The 16,061-nt window shown below is 39.2% G+C and overlaps 1 protein-coding gene across 10 annotated transcripts in view; it reads left to right on the top strand.

Moving 5' to 3' along the window:
• The window catches only part of baz2bb (bromodomain adjacent to zinc finger domain, 2Bb), a 50,592-nt gene that overhangs the window by 19,148 nt on the left and 15,383 nt on the right, over positions 1 to 16,061 (top strand). For 7 of the 10 annotated variants that reach the window (XM_020594699.1, XM_020594693.1, XM_020594700.1 and 4 more), the window contains exons 4-15: positions 5,912 to 6,073; positions 8,504 to 8,677; positions 9,255 to 9,386; positions 9,678 to 9,871; positions 9,973 to 10,173; positions 10,436 to 11,044; positions 11,685 to 11,734; positions 11,837 to 12,288; positions 12,477 to 12,734; positions 14,103 to 14,163; positions 15,251 to 15,359; positions 15,550 to 15,651. In XM_020594699.1, the coding sequence (XP_020450355.1) occupies positions 5,914 to 6,073; positions 8,504 to 8,677; positions 9,255 to 9,386; positions 9,678 to 9,871; positions 9,973 to 10,173; positions 10,436 to 11,044; positions 11,685 to 11,734; positions 11,837 to 12,288; positions 12,477 to 12,734; positions 14,103 to 14,163; positions 15,251 to 15,359; positions 15,550 to 15,651 (2,502 nt within the window). In that variant the 5' untranslated portion in view covers positions 5,912 to 5,913. The remainder of the gene's footprint in view (positions 1 to 5,911; positions 6,074 to 8,503; positions 8,678 to 9,254; positions 9,387 to 9,677; positions 9,872 to 9,972; positions 10,174 to 10,435; positions 11,045 to 11,684; positions 11,735 to 11,836; positions 12,289 to 12,476; positions 12,735 to 14,102; positions 14,164 to 15,250; positions 15,360 to 15,549; positions 15,652 to 16,061) is intronic. The other 3 variants (XM_020594694.1, XM_020594698.1, XM_020594701.1) reach the window with 3 other exon arrangements.

Genomic DNA, 16,061 nt, shown 5'->3' on the forward strand with positions numbered 1-16,061 from the left:
AGAAGTGAATCATTTATTGCTTGCAAACCAATGATGGTAAGATGATGTCATGGGGTAGGACTGGATAAGTCTGACTTCTTCCTACTCCATTCAAGCATGTACTAGGTATAAGCAAATTGATATTGGATTATGTGTAAAATTATGTGTGTTGTCATATCAACTGTTTTACATGCTTGAAAGTATAAATCAAAAAAAATTTGTAATATTTTAATCTGCTTAGAAGAATAGAAATGAGGCTGCTTTGCTTCTACATCTGTGTTTGTACCATCTGACTTTTTTGTTAGTTTCTAATGTTAACTCTAACTCTGTTTTGCTAGTAGGCCTACTACTGTTTGTGCCTGCAGAGGACAAGTCTTTTGAATCTTGAAAAATATTTTTCAGTATTCCTCTTGACTGAAGAAGCGAACATTCAGCTCTGGTATTTACTTGCAGCTGTATACAGCATCACAAATAGTGTATGGGAAACACTGTAATATGTTGTTTCCATTAATAAGGAGCAGCTATATGCTATTAACAAAAGTGACTTAGTACAGAGTACTAGACATATCGTCTGCTTACTGATGTCATCAAAATACCCAGATATCATTAATTGTCAATATTGAAAACCCCTACTGACAATATACTGGGTACACTGGTATATTTAACGACTTCCCTTGATACATTATAAGTTCTATATCTGTTCTGTTGGAAAATATACTGCTATAGCAGCACATTAACAATGAAAATGTCCTCCAGGGGATACCATTCTCTCTGCCATCTGCAATCTCTAAACTAGCAACAACAGATTAATAGCATTTGTTTGGGACATGCATGAAATTACTTGTCCTTCTCTTTCTCTTTTTCTTCACCACCTAGTTTCCTTCTTCCCTGTGTGTGTCTAATTAAAAACTGCAGGCTGAACCACACAGTTTATGGCCAGTGCTTACTATTGATTGGGCAGCAGCAGACAGGAGCACGAGGAACATGTTGATGATGAGTGTCTGTGCAGGACATGTGGGGCTCCCATGTGTCACATCCCACCCCCAGATCACTTGGGAAATCATGAAAATTATCCACGAGCTAACGTTACCTTGAGGGACAAATGTATTTCTTGAAACATTTGTCAAACTGAGGCCTCATTCATCAGAACCCATTTGCCCCCTTCACTACCAGTCTTTCCTCTGTATTCATGGCAGCATTCTGTTTAAAACTGTCTACGCAAGCAGATTTTTTTTTTTGGGGGCATGAAGGTCTCCCTAGAAGATGGATGCATTATGAAGAATGATGATAACAGAATGCCTACACTTGATATTTTGCAGGTACTTCTCAAGGGCAGTGGATTATTATCATGGTATTATGGGCACGGGTGTGTGTTTTTTTTTTTTTTTTTTATTGCTGACTGGCTGGACTGACCTTAGTACTTTTGCAGTTTCTGTAATAACTGGTAATCAAGCTAGTTGTAAAAATGTCTTCTATTTTGACAGGTTGACTTCGTAACTTAATGAGTTAAAGCTTTGAGCTAGTGTGCACATGGTTACGTGAGCAGTAAGATGATTGCAGTTGTTCCTAGGAGAGGTTGTATTTTTCTGTGCAGTAGTTTTTTAGAAAACATTTTTCCAGTAATAGAGCTAAAGAGGTTCTTGGATCGTTTTTATAACACTTTGCTAAGTTTCAACATTTACTATTGATTTCAGTTTCCAAGATAAAGAACATTTGCATATTTGCAGGTGTTGTCTGTGAAACTGTTATGGTTGTGATTTGATTAGACAAACTTTACCTTGTGGCCTGTGCTGTATATAATGTGAGCTTATTTGACCAGGGGTGGTCACTTCCTTTATTTGTGAGGAAGACTAAAAGCATGAGGTCTTTTTTTGAAAATTACAAGCTGTTATTCATGATGTGGGAGCATTAGTATGCGCTGTGTAATGGTGATCAGTGATTTGTTAACCCATTCCACTGAATGGTAGTCATTTCTCTGGTAGATATCCAGAATTAAGTATTATCCTAAGTGTATGTGTGTTTTAGTATAGGAGGTCAAAGGTGTGATTACTCTGATGCTATGGATCCCATTTGGTGTGGCACTGGGACTGCTGCTGTATCTGTTTTCACAGAACATCCCAGAGGCGCTCTAGTGTAACCAACACTGCTCTGCCATCTGCCTCTCAACAATAAGTCAGTTTTGTTGATCAGTTACTCTGTAGGCTCCTTGTTTTACAGCCTATCCGGTACGAGTCCTTGACTGCACTCTTGAGCACAACCTCTGGAAAGCACATGGGTTCTTTTGCATGGTCATAAAAAAAATGGGCCTCACTAACGAGAGCAAACCTGAGATGAATGGTAAACCAGCCCCTAATGCAGTGGGTTGATTGTGTAGCAAAGCAATGAGAGGTTTTCCTATTTAATCACTGCACAGCTTCTTTCTCATTCTCATGACAGCGTGCTTAGTGTCCTTGGTCACCATCAACTGAAAGGATGTTGTGCTCCCATGTGTAGAGAAACCAGAAAAGGCTAAATTATGTTGTGCAGCTTCATAGAGAGTTTTTAGTTAGTTAAATTATCACCTAATTGTGATGACTTACTGCTATATATGAACTGAAACACTGCAGCCATCTAAACGAGATCACGCAAGCTGTTGTATAGTGATAGAATATTTTTGTTGTTTCCCACTTGCTGTATGTTTGTGGTTAAAAATATTTAAGCACAGTTTTATACATGTGGATTTAGATTTATCTATTTATTTTTGGCCTTTTTAACCTTCTTAGGATTACTCGGTTTTCTCTTTGTGTTGATTTTAATTGTTATAAATAAACTTGACTTTTTTTTGGCAACAAACCTGCTGGGCAACCTCGAAGAGAGAATGACAAAGGCTTTTTAAAAATTTGCTTTACTGCCGTCAACCCCAAGTTTGTTTTTCCACCTTTTACATCCCATCCATAAAATTTGCAAGGACAGATGTGAATGGTGCTGCTATTTTTCCATGGTAGCTGAAGGAATTAATTGTGTTAAGTGGGATGATGGACACCACCAGTCATTTGTGAGGTCTGATAGACTGCAGCTGGTGTCAAAGCAGCCATGCATAGAATCAATTAAGGAGATGTTAATGTGTGAGTAGGTGGGTTTAACATGATTAAAACACCATTGGAAATAATTAAAGTCAGAAGTTAGTTTTTTTTATTCATATGCTCTTTATTTTCATTTCACTATTTTTTATGAATCGGTGGAAAACAGATACATTAGAGGAGCTTTGAGTGGTGCAGCTCTCGACAGTGTTAAGGCACTTTGATATACTACCTCTTTCTGCCTCTTGTGTGCACTTCCATTATCTGAAAAGACAGCATTTGTAGTAACGACATTGGCTTACCTGCACCTCTAAAGTTCAGTAATTAACATGTTATTATTACAAATGTTTCTTCTAAGTATAAAAATGACACGTTATTGTTTTAGGAGGTGCCGTGTGCTAGACATTTTCTTGGCATGTGCTACAAGGTCGTGCAGTTACTCAGTTAATCGTATAAATAATCAAACAATGAATTGATTATTTGACAAAACAAACTGCAGATTTGTCAGCAATGGAAAATAATTCCAGTTGTGACAACCGGCTCTAGCTTCATATTGCGCTACATTTACGAGAGTGGTATTGATCTTCATCTAACACTTAGCAAGCGATTAAGCACATGTTCCAAAATAACTATTCATTCAAAAATAATATATTTAAGCTAAATAATTGAAAACTTTCAGGATATTTGAAATTTGATGAAATAGTTCAGGAAGCAATAAAACAAAAACAGAGTGGTGGTCTTTTCTTAAATGTCCAAATAGACGGTAGAAGAATGAAACTGGTAAAAGGATTTAAAAAAAAAAAAAAAAGTACACATCATTTCAATCCGGGTTTTGATAAGTTCATCTTTACTGATTGTTTTTGGAGATGCTTTTGTATCCAAGGCAACATGTCAGTGTTGCCTCTTAACAGCAGGGAGTTCTGTGTTGATCCTGGGCTTGATTGTCTTTGGAGTATGATTGGTCTCCCCGGACATGGACGTGTCTCTCGATTGTGTTTTAGTTTCCCTTTTCATTACAAAGACATACTTGTCAAAGGTATTGGAGACACTAAACAGGCCTGTTTGTGTGAGTGTGTCTTTCCATGTGGACTGCGGGCACTGAGATCCGAACCTCCCACCCTCTGGTTGGGAGACGACTGCTCTACCCACTGAATTACAGTCGCCCCCTTTATAAAGGGGGCACTGCTAAACCTCATTTCACAGGACTCATACTGATGTATAATTATATTGCCATTTTCTAACTTGGCCAGGAAGAGGTCTTCAGCATATCACTATAAAGTAGTAATAAAATGTCAAGTGTGCAGAATTTATTAGTGATAGATTGTACCGTTAATCGTTGCCACCCAGTGGAATATTGAATAGAATTTGTAGCACACATTAATAACACACAGTTGGGTTTTTTCTGTCAACATAGTGGGCAGCTTAGCTTGACAAATGAAGATGAATGTTTTTCTTTTTTTTAATGATGCATTACAAACATGAAAGCACCTTTTGTCTTTTTCTCTGCATAAACACACACTACCACAGAAAACCTGGCCTGTGACGCATGGCTGCAGCTTCCATGTCATTTACGTCTCATCAGTGATGTTCCTAGTGGATAATATTTGATATTCAGAGGGTAGCTTTGTCACCTCATTAATCAGCTGCTCCTGTTTTCTTGTGCAGAGGAGAATCACCAAGGAGATCTAGAAATTGGTGGTAATGCACAATGCCATAACAAAGCCTGGCTGTGAAACACAATCTAGATGCGTGAGTTAAAGAGGACTTCAGATGTGGGCTTTTGTGATCAGTGGGATGTAAAGAGGCATTAATAATGGAAAATCCCGGAAATATGCTGATGAAAGACTAGTAACTGTGGCACTGTGCCATGATTTTGATGACGGGCAGAACACTAGTGGTCTTGAGAGTCATCAGAGAAAATGATGGAGGCTATGATTACACATTGTGTTTATTCCCCTGCATGGATTTAATGCGAGTGCTCCTAAGAGGCTGAAGATGCTTGTGATTGTCTTTCTGTATATTTTTCTGATGGTGTATATGAAAATAATGCAAATTTATGCAAACTCAAAATGACACATTGAAGTGGAGCAGTGTTCCACTTCTATGCTTTGCATCAGTCAGAATTCATAAATATCTGTAAAATAAATCTTACAATAACTCTTTTTTTTGTTGTTGTTGTTATAGGGTGCTTGGAGTTATTAAATTGGACAGTTGTTATAAATACAAACAAGTAATTAATCTTTTAGTGTGAACAATATTCCAAAACCCAAAGGTTTTAAATTTTACAGACACATTAAATTCCACCCATGAGTGTTTTGCTTTTTTATGCCTCTGGACCAGGGGTAGCCATGGCCGGAGGCATAATATTTTTGGGTTGTTGATACATCTGTCTGGCCCATTCTCGTGAATGTCTTTAGGGAATTTATTCAGATTTGGCACAAATATCCACTTGAGCTCAAGGATGAACTGATTTAGACTCTTGGATTTTTGTGGCCAACTGTGAAGTGGTAATTCTAGTTATAAATTTGATTTAATGATTTAAACTTATTCATCAAACGGTTAATTTATTATCAGAATGGATGACAGTTGTCTTTTTAAATAGTCAGCTCATCATTTCAGAAGTAACTATCATCTCAGTACAAGACTTCCCAAGATCAATAACACTGCATTACAACATGCTGCTCTCATGAAGGTCTTCTTAGATATTCTGAGCAATGCGCATGTAGACTTTTTTATTTATTTATTATTCTCCCCATAGTAGACGGGTGTGTGTCAGAGAAACTGTGTCTCAGTGGGTTTTGTGGCAAGTGGTTTTTGTCCCCTCCCCCTTTTGTCTGCATGTCTCTAAGCATTGACTGGACTGTGTTTGACAGGTATGGATTCTGGAGAGCAGCTGACCTCACCATCTTCAGCCCCATCGTCCCTTCACGTGGCCTCCCCTTCTGCTCGCTCTTCCCCTGTTCCACCCCAGACACCCTCCATCAAGTGCAGCACAGCCCCTGACCCAGCAGGCAGCTCCCCTCTCACCACCTGTGGTATGTACGCACACAGAAATCTTCTCAGATGTGCAAGTGAAGGCTCAAATATGACTTAGATAGTTGTTTTGATGTCATGTGGTATGTAGTCACCATGTCTGATTAAGCTGCCCACATAAGGTGTGAGTGTGCAGTGTTGTAATAGTCACCCACAGAAGCCTTAAATTCAAAGGCTATTAATAAATGTAAGTGAATGCACCCTGCCCCTGTGATAGACTGGCAGCCTGTCCAGGGCGTACCCCACCTCCTGCCCAGTTTGTTTGAGAGAGAGAGAGAAAAATAAGCAAATCTTTTCAGAGGGGCGATCCGGCTGCATACTGTGGTAAACACTGGATTAAAACTGTGCAACAATAAGGGACTTAAGACACCTTTCTCCAGTCTTAACATGTCAGACAGTTTTGATAGGAATGGAAAGGCTGTTGAATTAATGAATGCCAACAATTAAAAAGCTGTGTACGCCCTCGTGGATGTCTTTTGACAACCTTTAGCTCCAGTTTATTCTGTGTGATTTGACATGTCTGTCAGCCTCACACTGTGCATGCAGCCACCAACATACTCTTGTTGTCTCTGAATACTAATTGTGGTCAAAGACATTATGCACTGAGCAGCAGTGATGCATAAGCTGTCAGAGCTGACCACAAATTAATGTGCAAATTTACATACGACAGTTTATGCTTATTTTTCCGTTCATGATAATGTGCCCCAAAAAGTAATTTTTTTTGTCATGCTATCACTGTGAATAACACATTAGAGACTTTCTCATGAATTATTCATTTACAGACCCCAGCAACAAACATGCACAGAAATTATCCAGATAAATGATTTTGGACTGAAGAGTAAAAGAGGAAAGCTCGTGGCACAGCTGTAGTTACATCGCTTTCATGAGTATCAAGTAAATTGCTCCCTTTAAAAGTTTTGTAATTGCTTTCAGTGAGTAAGTTTATTTAAGAAATATTTTATGCAGCACCTCCTGTTGTATTTAACACTGCATCTGGTATGGTAAAGGTCATAGTTTAAAGAAGTTGGTGAAGGATTTCACAGTTCTGGTATAGCAGGAATATGTTGTATACATTTATATAAAGACAAGGCTAAAATCTTGGCAGGGCCTTTAAACAGAGTTACAGTGCATCCAGGAAGTATTCACAGTGCTTAACCTTTTTCCACATTTTGTTAGGTTACAGCCTTATTCCAAAATGGATTAAATTCATTGTTGTCCTCAAAATTCTACAAACAATACTCCATAATGACAATGTGAAAAAAGTTTGTTTGAAATCTTTGCAAATTTATTAAAAATAAAAATATCAGTTTATTTTCACTGAGGTTACAAAGGATTATTACTAGAGGTTAGGGTTTGATAGTTTGAAACTGTTACAGGCTAATAAATATAGAGCTCATTGGTTAGATAGTGTGAGTAATGTTTCATTAAATCCATCTGTGAATTGTAGCCAATGTCACCTTACCAGATGGACAGTTAATAATGTTCTGTCATTACAATGCATCTAGAATCAGATACAGTGTTGGCCTGAATAGCTTTGCATTTACAGAGAACAAATTACCCAGGCTTTATCAGGTTCATTCCTGCACAGCTCTAGGTTCTTCAGGACATAGATCCTAGGGCTGGACTGGTTTCTCTGATGGAAATAATCCTGATAGCAATAAGTGAATCCCACTTTATTGTTTCTTGATCCTCGTTTGACGCGGAAGCTGTTCCAATCCATCATTTATTTGGCTTGGCTTGTAATACGCAGTAGGGCCTGATGCATTCCTTTTAATTTCCTTTTAATTTTTAATTTATTGAACATATGTTAACTGTGTGTCTGTGTTATTGTGCTGTTTTGTTTTTATTTGCCCTGATCTTATTTACTCTATTTTAGTCATTTATTGTGATTTTATTCTGCCATGTAAAGTACTTTGGTCAACTGGATGTTGTTTTTAAAGTGATGATTAAATAACTTTGATTTGATTTGATGATGAAGGACCTTTTATCAGAAATCAGTTTGTGATTGGATGATTCACATCAAGGATCAGAGGAAAGGACTTGTCAGTTAAAATGTGTTTCCTCATACCTCTCTCCTCACAGTTTGTCCTTGCGTCTTGTCCTTGCATCTTACGTGGGCAGGACTGAGAAAAGACACAACTGAGGGAAATGTGGATGCAGTAGGGGGAACTGGGGTTTATCTGTTACCTGCAACACATTTCTTTCAGTATTTCCAGCAGGCACCTTTTTTTTCCAAATCTGTTTTGTTTGTCATTTATTCATTTTATTTTATTTTTTGGGAATCATTACTGTATACATCAAACAGTGGAAATCCAGCTTTGTTCTCAAGTGTTTTACCATACAAACATCTTAATGGAGTATCTGGATTGACAACCTATCTACTGTAGGTAGCAAGAATGATGGATTATAAGATAAAAGTCTTTGTTCTCCAGGTCAGTTACTTCAGATGATGAGGGATGAACATTTAAATACGTCTGGCAGCTCCCACGCTTTTCCCTCAGTCAGCCATCCAGCTTTTGGGCTCTACACATCGACTTCAGGTCGCTCTGAGTTTGGAGGCCTTGGTAGTCTGAGTTTGTCTGCCTTGGCTGCTCGCTCCCAGTTTGGTAAGGAAACTCGTATCTAAATCTTCAGATTGGACCAAGAAGGAGAAAAGTGTGTTTCGTGCTTTTTGGGGGCGGGGGTTCTGGATATTTTAGTGAAATACTTTGCAGATGTAAGAGTAGAAATATACTGCATTATTTATTTTTCTTGTTCATATAATGCAACTTGCTATGCAAAGCAGATTCATACTGCATAACAGCATCCATTACCTTGGGTTGTCATCTTTTTATTTTTATGGGAAGATCAAATATGGACCTTCACAGCATGAGAGCACATATTTTAGTAATCCACTTTCAATTTTATCTCAAATGTTTTTAACATAATGGTGTAAATTTTGGTGATACTTTTGAATAACATAATGACCTAAACAGCTGTTGCAGCTCTATTGCAACTGGAAAATATCCAGCAGATGAGGTGAAGCATTGCAGCATTTCAGTTCAAATGCAAGATATTTTAAACTGAATGATAAGTGCTGTTGTCGAGTTAGATTAACTGCTGCATTTACAGCTTTCTGTTAGAATTCTCTGTCTATTCAGTGTGGCAGTTTTTGCCTAATTGTTTAGTCTCTCGCTCCCCCAGACTGGTGGCGGGCATCGGAGGCACATACCAAAGGAACAGCAGCCTTCTTTCCTCCTGTAATGGGTCTGCATCCTGTATTTACATCAACCATCAAGAGCCATGATCCTGTTCGACTGCAGTCACATATCTCGGGTAAAAAAAAAAGGGCTAACTCCTGCTAAAGGTCATATATGTTGTGCTTGTAGTAGCTGAAAGCAAATAGGCTCTATGAATTATTTCATAAACATGTATTTGTGCCCTGTGAGGCTAAAAGAGAGATGTGTAAATTAATGATAAATGGCTAACAAACACCAGTTACAGTAAGGCCTTTTAAGTACGTGAGCACTATTGGTGTCTCCTGTTACTCTTTTCTTTGGTTGCTCTAATGTGTTTGACTCATTACTTGTTCTCATGAGTGTGATCTGAAGAAATGTGCAATGCCAGTTTCTGTAGGCATGAATGGAACAGTGAATGGTAGAGGTAGTTCCTCTCCTACTGGGAGCTCTCCTGTGAACACCAGCTCATTTTCAGCAAAGGGCAACAGGGAAAAGAGGAAAGCCGTTGGTGGTCAAGGACATAAGAGCAGTCAAGACCCGGGTCAACTACTACAACAGAAGGCTAATCAGAAAAAAGAAAAGGTTAATATTTGGTTTGTGCTTTACTTATTTACAGTGCATGCATGAAAGCTCCCTTCACTGGAATCTTTAATCTTATTAAGAAATGTGGATTCTTTTTTCAGAAGACCAGCAAAAGACCATTGGAGACTGCTAGCATGAGCAGCAGCCAGTCAGGATCCTTGTCAGATAGCACCAGTGATGGTGAAGAGAGCACCAGTGACCCTGATAACACTGAGGAAGAAGAGAAGAACGAGGATGATCAGAGCGATGATAGTGAGGCCTCTGATTCTGAAAAAGAGTTTTGCATTCAACAGATAGTCAAGGTAATACAAAGTTGTGTTGAATTGTTAGGTTATGAAATTTAAATAAACTTCAAATGTTTTTTGTGTCTGACAAATTAAAACTGCAAGTGTTGCTGTGTAAAACTGCTCTCTATTAAGTAAATGTTATAAATTGTCAAAAGCAGCCTTAGTGGTGGGTGGCAAACTGGTTGTATGTGCTAGATGACAGAGCTGCCACTGCTCTCTCCGTATGCGCTGACATGGCATGCTGTCTTCTCCCTGTTTTCTTCATCCTCCTACTCAGCGGCTGACACAGAACACTTCTGAGAGTAAAAAGAAGAGACCTTCCAATTCTGCGCATAGTCATCGTCACACTGTTCCTTTAACCTCCCCGTTCTTCCAGTCCTCTTATCCTGTTGGCCAGCCTCAGTCCACAGCGCTGTTTCTCCACAGTTCCAGGGCTGCAGAGGAGGAGGGCCAGCAGCACATCAGTGTTATCCAGGCCACAGGGCTGGCAGCCAGCAACAGTGCCTTAGCACGTTCCCATAGGAAGGCCTCTCCTTGGCTCTTCAGGACCTCACCCAACCCTAACTCCTTCTCTAACTCACCTAAACCTTTTCCTTCTTCCACTTCACCAAAGCACTCCTCTCATTCATCCTCCCCACACCACACCAGACCTCTTGCTCTTTGTTCCCGCATGAAACCCATGTCTCTAAGTTGCTCACATAAACCCTCACCCAAATCTGTTTCCCTCTCTCCTTCATCCAAACCACCAACACTGTTAGCCTCACATATACCCACTTTTTTGATGCCTTCTCCCAAGCGCACACAGCCAGTTGACAGCATAAAGGAGAGCAGTGGAAACCTCTCACTTGAACGCTCATTACACATAAGCAGTTTAAATTTGAAACAGGTGAGTTAAAATGTATTTTTCACATTTATCCTCTTAATAGAATGAGCTCTTTTTATTTATGTCCATCACTGTTTATATCATGGGAAAAAAAACCCCATGCTTATGTGAATTTCAGAACCTTTATTATACAGCACTAAAGTCTGACCACTACATGACTAGAAGTGCCTGTGCATCTACTTCTATTGGGAATTCTTCTCAAAATTGACAGGCAATTTGCTCCGTTATGCTTTAGTATGTTTATCAAGAGACAAATCAGCCTCTTTTACAGGCCTCCGTTATTGTCGCTGGTCTGAGAAGGAGGGAAAATGCAGCAATCTGTAACAAGAGGGTTTTAATTTATATGATGGTGGTACATTAAGTACAGGCTTTTGGTTGCCAGAGTATGACAATAGCAACAGATAACAAGATGACAGCTAAAGTCGCACAATGGCACTAAGCCAAATAATTTGAAAATATTTTCTACAGCAGACTTTTTTTTTATTCATTGTTGTTGACAGGCTTGAGCTTGCTCTTCATTGTCTGTCTCATATTGCACCTTAAATTCCTTCGTTCACAGCCTACAGTAATGTAATGTGAGTGACAGTTTGTGTAATTACTTCCTTTTCTCTTTGTTTCCCCTTTTTCATTTATAATTATAAAGGCTCTCCATTCAGACTCTTTCGAGCAAGCTTTCTCTCTGCGACCTATCTGGTATAAAAGTCACAAAAATTCAGCATCATCTTCATCATTGCTGGCACCATCTAAATATTCATCAAATAAATTGAGCATTCATTTGCTGTTTCTCCCACACAGCAATGACACCCACCTGTTCCTGCGCCATCGCCCTAATGGAGAGATCCACAGCGCAGTTCAGGATACCCCTTTGGCTCTTACCATGAAAGCCCACAGCCAGAGCAGCAACCCCAGCAGAAAGCCACTCCTGGCAGCTTCTAGCCCTCCATACCCAACGCCCATCAACTTGAGCACTAGCACCAAGGAGCCATCAGGCAGCTTTGCTTCCCCACTTAAATCTTCTGCCTCATCAGGACTTGTTCACAGATCAATGAAGACCAAGACTCCCAAATCTCTGCCTGGGGGAAAGAACCTCCCTAAAACCAACTCCTCTTGTCCACCTGTGGACTTGGTTAGAGGCAGCGAGTCTGATATCCACAGCAGCAAGGTCTCGGATGACTCTTTAGGAGATGATTTTGATGAGGACGATGAAGATGATATTGAGGATGAAGATTCTGGTAGCAGCTTGTCAGGTTAGATTAAACAGACCTTTCTTTAATTTAACATAGAAATGCCATGTTATTGCAGATGGAAGCTGTTAAATGAGCTTTCTTTGAGTAATTAGCAGTGCTCTGTATGGTCTGGTTGTGAAAAGAATGCTAATTAGGATGTTTTTCTGCTCTCTTTCTGTTTGCATCTGTCATGCTGAAATCCCCTGCAGAGTCGGTGAGCAATCTGGAGAGCGGCTCTGAGGATTATTTAAAAGAGCACGGTGAGACAGAAACAAATAGTGATGCAGAAAGGACTCTTCTGAAACGAGCTAAATCTTTGTCTACTCACAAGTCCTCCTCAGCCAACTGCTCCCTGCTCAACCTGCAGATCATCAAGCCTCCTATTTTACCTAGTAGCCTACTCACCCGCACCACATTGACCAGTTCAGGGGGACTGAGAAATCACAGAACCTCATCGCCACTGTCGGGTAACGAGTCGGTTTTCTAAAAGGTTGAATACATCCATAACCTACAATTCATTCAGACACTTCAGTGTGTGGCTCAGGTATCAGGAAAGTGTAGTTCTCTCAGATAAAAACAAGATTGTGCCAAAAGTCAGCATGGATTATTTTGTCCTCCCTCCCTTTTGCTTATTCCGACTGTCCAACCTGTCTGTGGAAGAGGATGCTTAATATTCCAGTCTAAACACATGGATGTATAGAAGATGTCTCAATAGTTCCAAGTTAAAATGAACTCTGGAATAAATCTGTTGCATCATTGTTTTGATTACCTCTTGCAGCTTTTGCTTTAATAACCCAGTCAGATGCTTTATAAATCTGTACCAGATGAGTCATGGAGCATATTACGTGAGCTGCAGAGCTGAATTCTGACTTGCCACAATATGAAAGTATTCATTTCTTGTTGCATTTAGTCCTGCTATGGAAAATGGTAACTGTATGCAATGAATTAGTCTTGATCATAAAGAGACGTTTATAAATCTTTACATGTTTAAAATTTGAAGTATAACTGTAGTTTTTTTTATACAGTGCCTTGCGAAAGTATTCGGCCCCCTTGAACTTTGCGACCTTTTGCCACATTTCAGGCTTCAAACATAAAGATATAAAACTGTAATTTTTTGTGAAGAATCAACAACAAGTGGGACACAATCATGAAGTGGAACGAAATTTATTGGATATTTCAAACTTTTTTAACAAATAAAAAAACTGAAAAATTGGGCGTGCAAAATTATTCAACCCCCTTAAGTTAATACGTTGTAGCGCCACCTTTTGCTGCGATTACAGCTGTAAGTCACTTGGGGTATGTCTCTATCAGTTTTGCACATCGAGAGACTGAAATTTTTGCCCATGCCTCCTTGCAAAACAGCTCGAGCTCAGTGAGGTTGGATGGAGAGCGTTTGTGAACAGCAGTTGTCAGTTCTTTCCACAGATTCTCGATTGGATTCAGGTCTGGACTTTGACTTGGCCATTCTAACACCTGGATATGTTTATTTGTATTTATTAGTCATTTAGGTCAACATTGGATCATTCAGAGATCCTCACTGAACTTCTGGAGAGAGTTTGCTGCACTGAAAGTAAAGGGGCTGAATAATTTTGCACGCCCAATTTTTCAGTTTTTTATTTGTTAAAAAAGTTTGACATATCCAATAAATTTCGTTCCACTTCATGATTGTGTCCCACTTGTTGTTGATTCTTCACAAAAAATTACAGTTTTATATCTTTATGTTTGAAGCCTGAAATGTGGCAAAAGGTCGCAAAGTTCAAGGGGGCCGAATACTTTCGCAAGGCACTGTATATATATTACCAGTAGTACAGCTGAGCCATTTCTTCTGTTTTTAGGATCAGGGAAGAGGAGGAGAGTAACAGATGAGAGAGTTCTACAATTGCCACTTAAATTTGGGTGAGACGTTGTGAATGATCTTCATATAAAAAACAAAATTTGATGGTCTGTCCATGTCCCATTTGGTTTTACTTTCATACTTGCTGTATTGTTTGTGGTCATGCAGTGGGTGTTGTAGTAAAATGTCAGCTCACTGAAGGCTGACTAGAGACCTTTCCTTAAAGGTCATCTACAGTATGGTCAGCTTTTGTGGAGCAGCCTGAGACACAGACACTTAATTGAGTTTTAGTAAAGAGAAAGCAGTGTTGACACATGCATCCCAGTAACAAAAATGAATAAACGGTCTATTCTCTCAACAAATGCTGTCATTATGTCCTAAAGCAAGTTATTGTTCTACTTCCCAGTGTAATACGACACTGGGAAAGAAAGCAGCAGTCACACTCAAACTGTTTTCCCAGGGTAAATACTGTAAATGTTTAAATAAAACAATTCCTGATTTGAGCACAGTAAGATCTTCATGACCGAGTAGGACCAGACCACAAAAAAAAAACCAACATCCTTACCTGCCTTTTAAAGCCCTGTAAAAATCCAGTCTTGAGCAGTAATTCATAGTGGGCAGGAAGTGAAATGAGGCCCAGCAGCTTGGCACAAGGGGTTAATTGCATCCAGCCTCAATACAGACATGCAGCATTAGCAGCTGCCTGACCACAAATTTTACAGCCTTGGATCAGAGCAGCCTTTCATCTTTTACGGGTGTTTCTCAACAGCACGTTCACAGGAAACAGAGGCCTTAAGATTAGATTTCAGCCCCTGCTCTGTGTGGGATAGCATGCTATGTCTATTTTTTTATAAGACATGGCTGCTCTCCAGCGGAGCTCTTGGGAACTGGCCCACTTGGCTCCTGGCCATTCAGGAGCCTGATTACTGAAAGGGTCAGAAGATGTTAACATCATTTACATCGTTTGTCCTTTTGCTCTCTCGCAGGTGTGAATGAAAGTATCTGGTCCAATACTGACATGTACTGTAGGAGGAAACGTTTATAATAGGAAAATTAGCTTATAAAATACATATTAGTGATAACTGGAATGTGCTATAACGACAGTCTTATGGTATTATTTTCATATGAACCATGTGTTGTTTTGTTCAGGTGGCAGAGAGAGACCCGGATCAGGACTGTGGCAGGTCGTCTACAAGGGGAGGTGGCTTACTTTGCCCCATGTGGGAAGAAGCTGCGTCAGTATCCTGATGTAATGAAGGTAATTCAACAATGGGTTACTTTAACCATAAAATAAAGCCTTAAAGGATAGCGCATATAACTGTGTTGGTGACGCTCTATGCAATTGCCCTCAGGTAAGAAATTATGACATTTGTGATGAGTGACCAATTAATATAGCTCAAAGTTCCTTCTTATGTTTTAATTAATATTCCTTATTCATTTGTCTGCAGTACTTACTCCGGAATGGAATAACTGTAATCTCACGGGATAACTTTAGCTTTAGTACAAAAATTAAAGTTGGTGACTTTTATGAAGCCAGAGAAGGACCAGAGGTAAGTGTTGCTAGTTTTTTGGTTTTTGTGTTTCTAATGACCTCCAAAACACAAATGTTACATGAGCTTTCATCAATTTATGGTTTCTTCAACAATGGATGATGACACTGATTTTGTGAAAGTCTTTAATATCATCATTTAACAATGCAGTAGATGAAGTAAAATAATATGTATAATGTAATGTAATGTAATTTGTCATTATTGTAGTATGAGCTACACCATCCTTATAGTTAACGATATGTAATTTGTGAAATTGCACTGATGAAATTCTTGACGGAAACCATTACACCAACACTGTATTGGAATGAAAGCATATGAATTGGCTCATCATCTCATCTGTTATATATTTTTATCCAAGTTCATTATAATGCATTTTAACAATGAGTTAGCATTAGTTTAAATGCATTCCG

This window comes from Monopterus albus, unplaced genomic scaffold (genome assembly GCF_001952655.1).
Source record: "Monopterus albus unplaced genomic scaffold, M_albus_1.0 scaffold24.1, whole genome shotgun sequence".
NCBI lineage: Eukaryota > Metazoa > Chordata > Actinopteri > Synbranchiformes > Synbranchidae > Monopterus > Monopterus albus.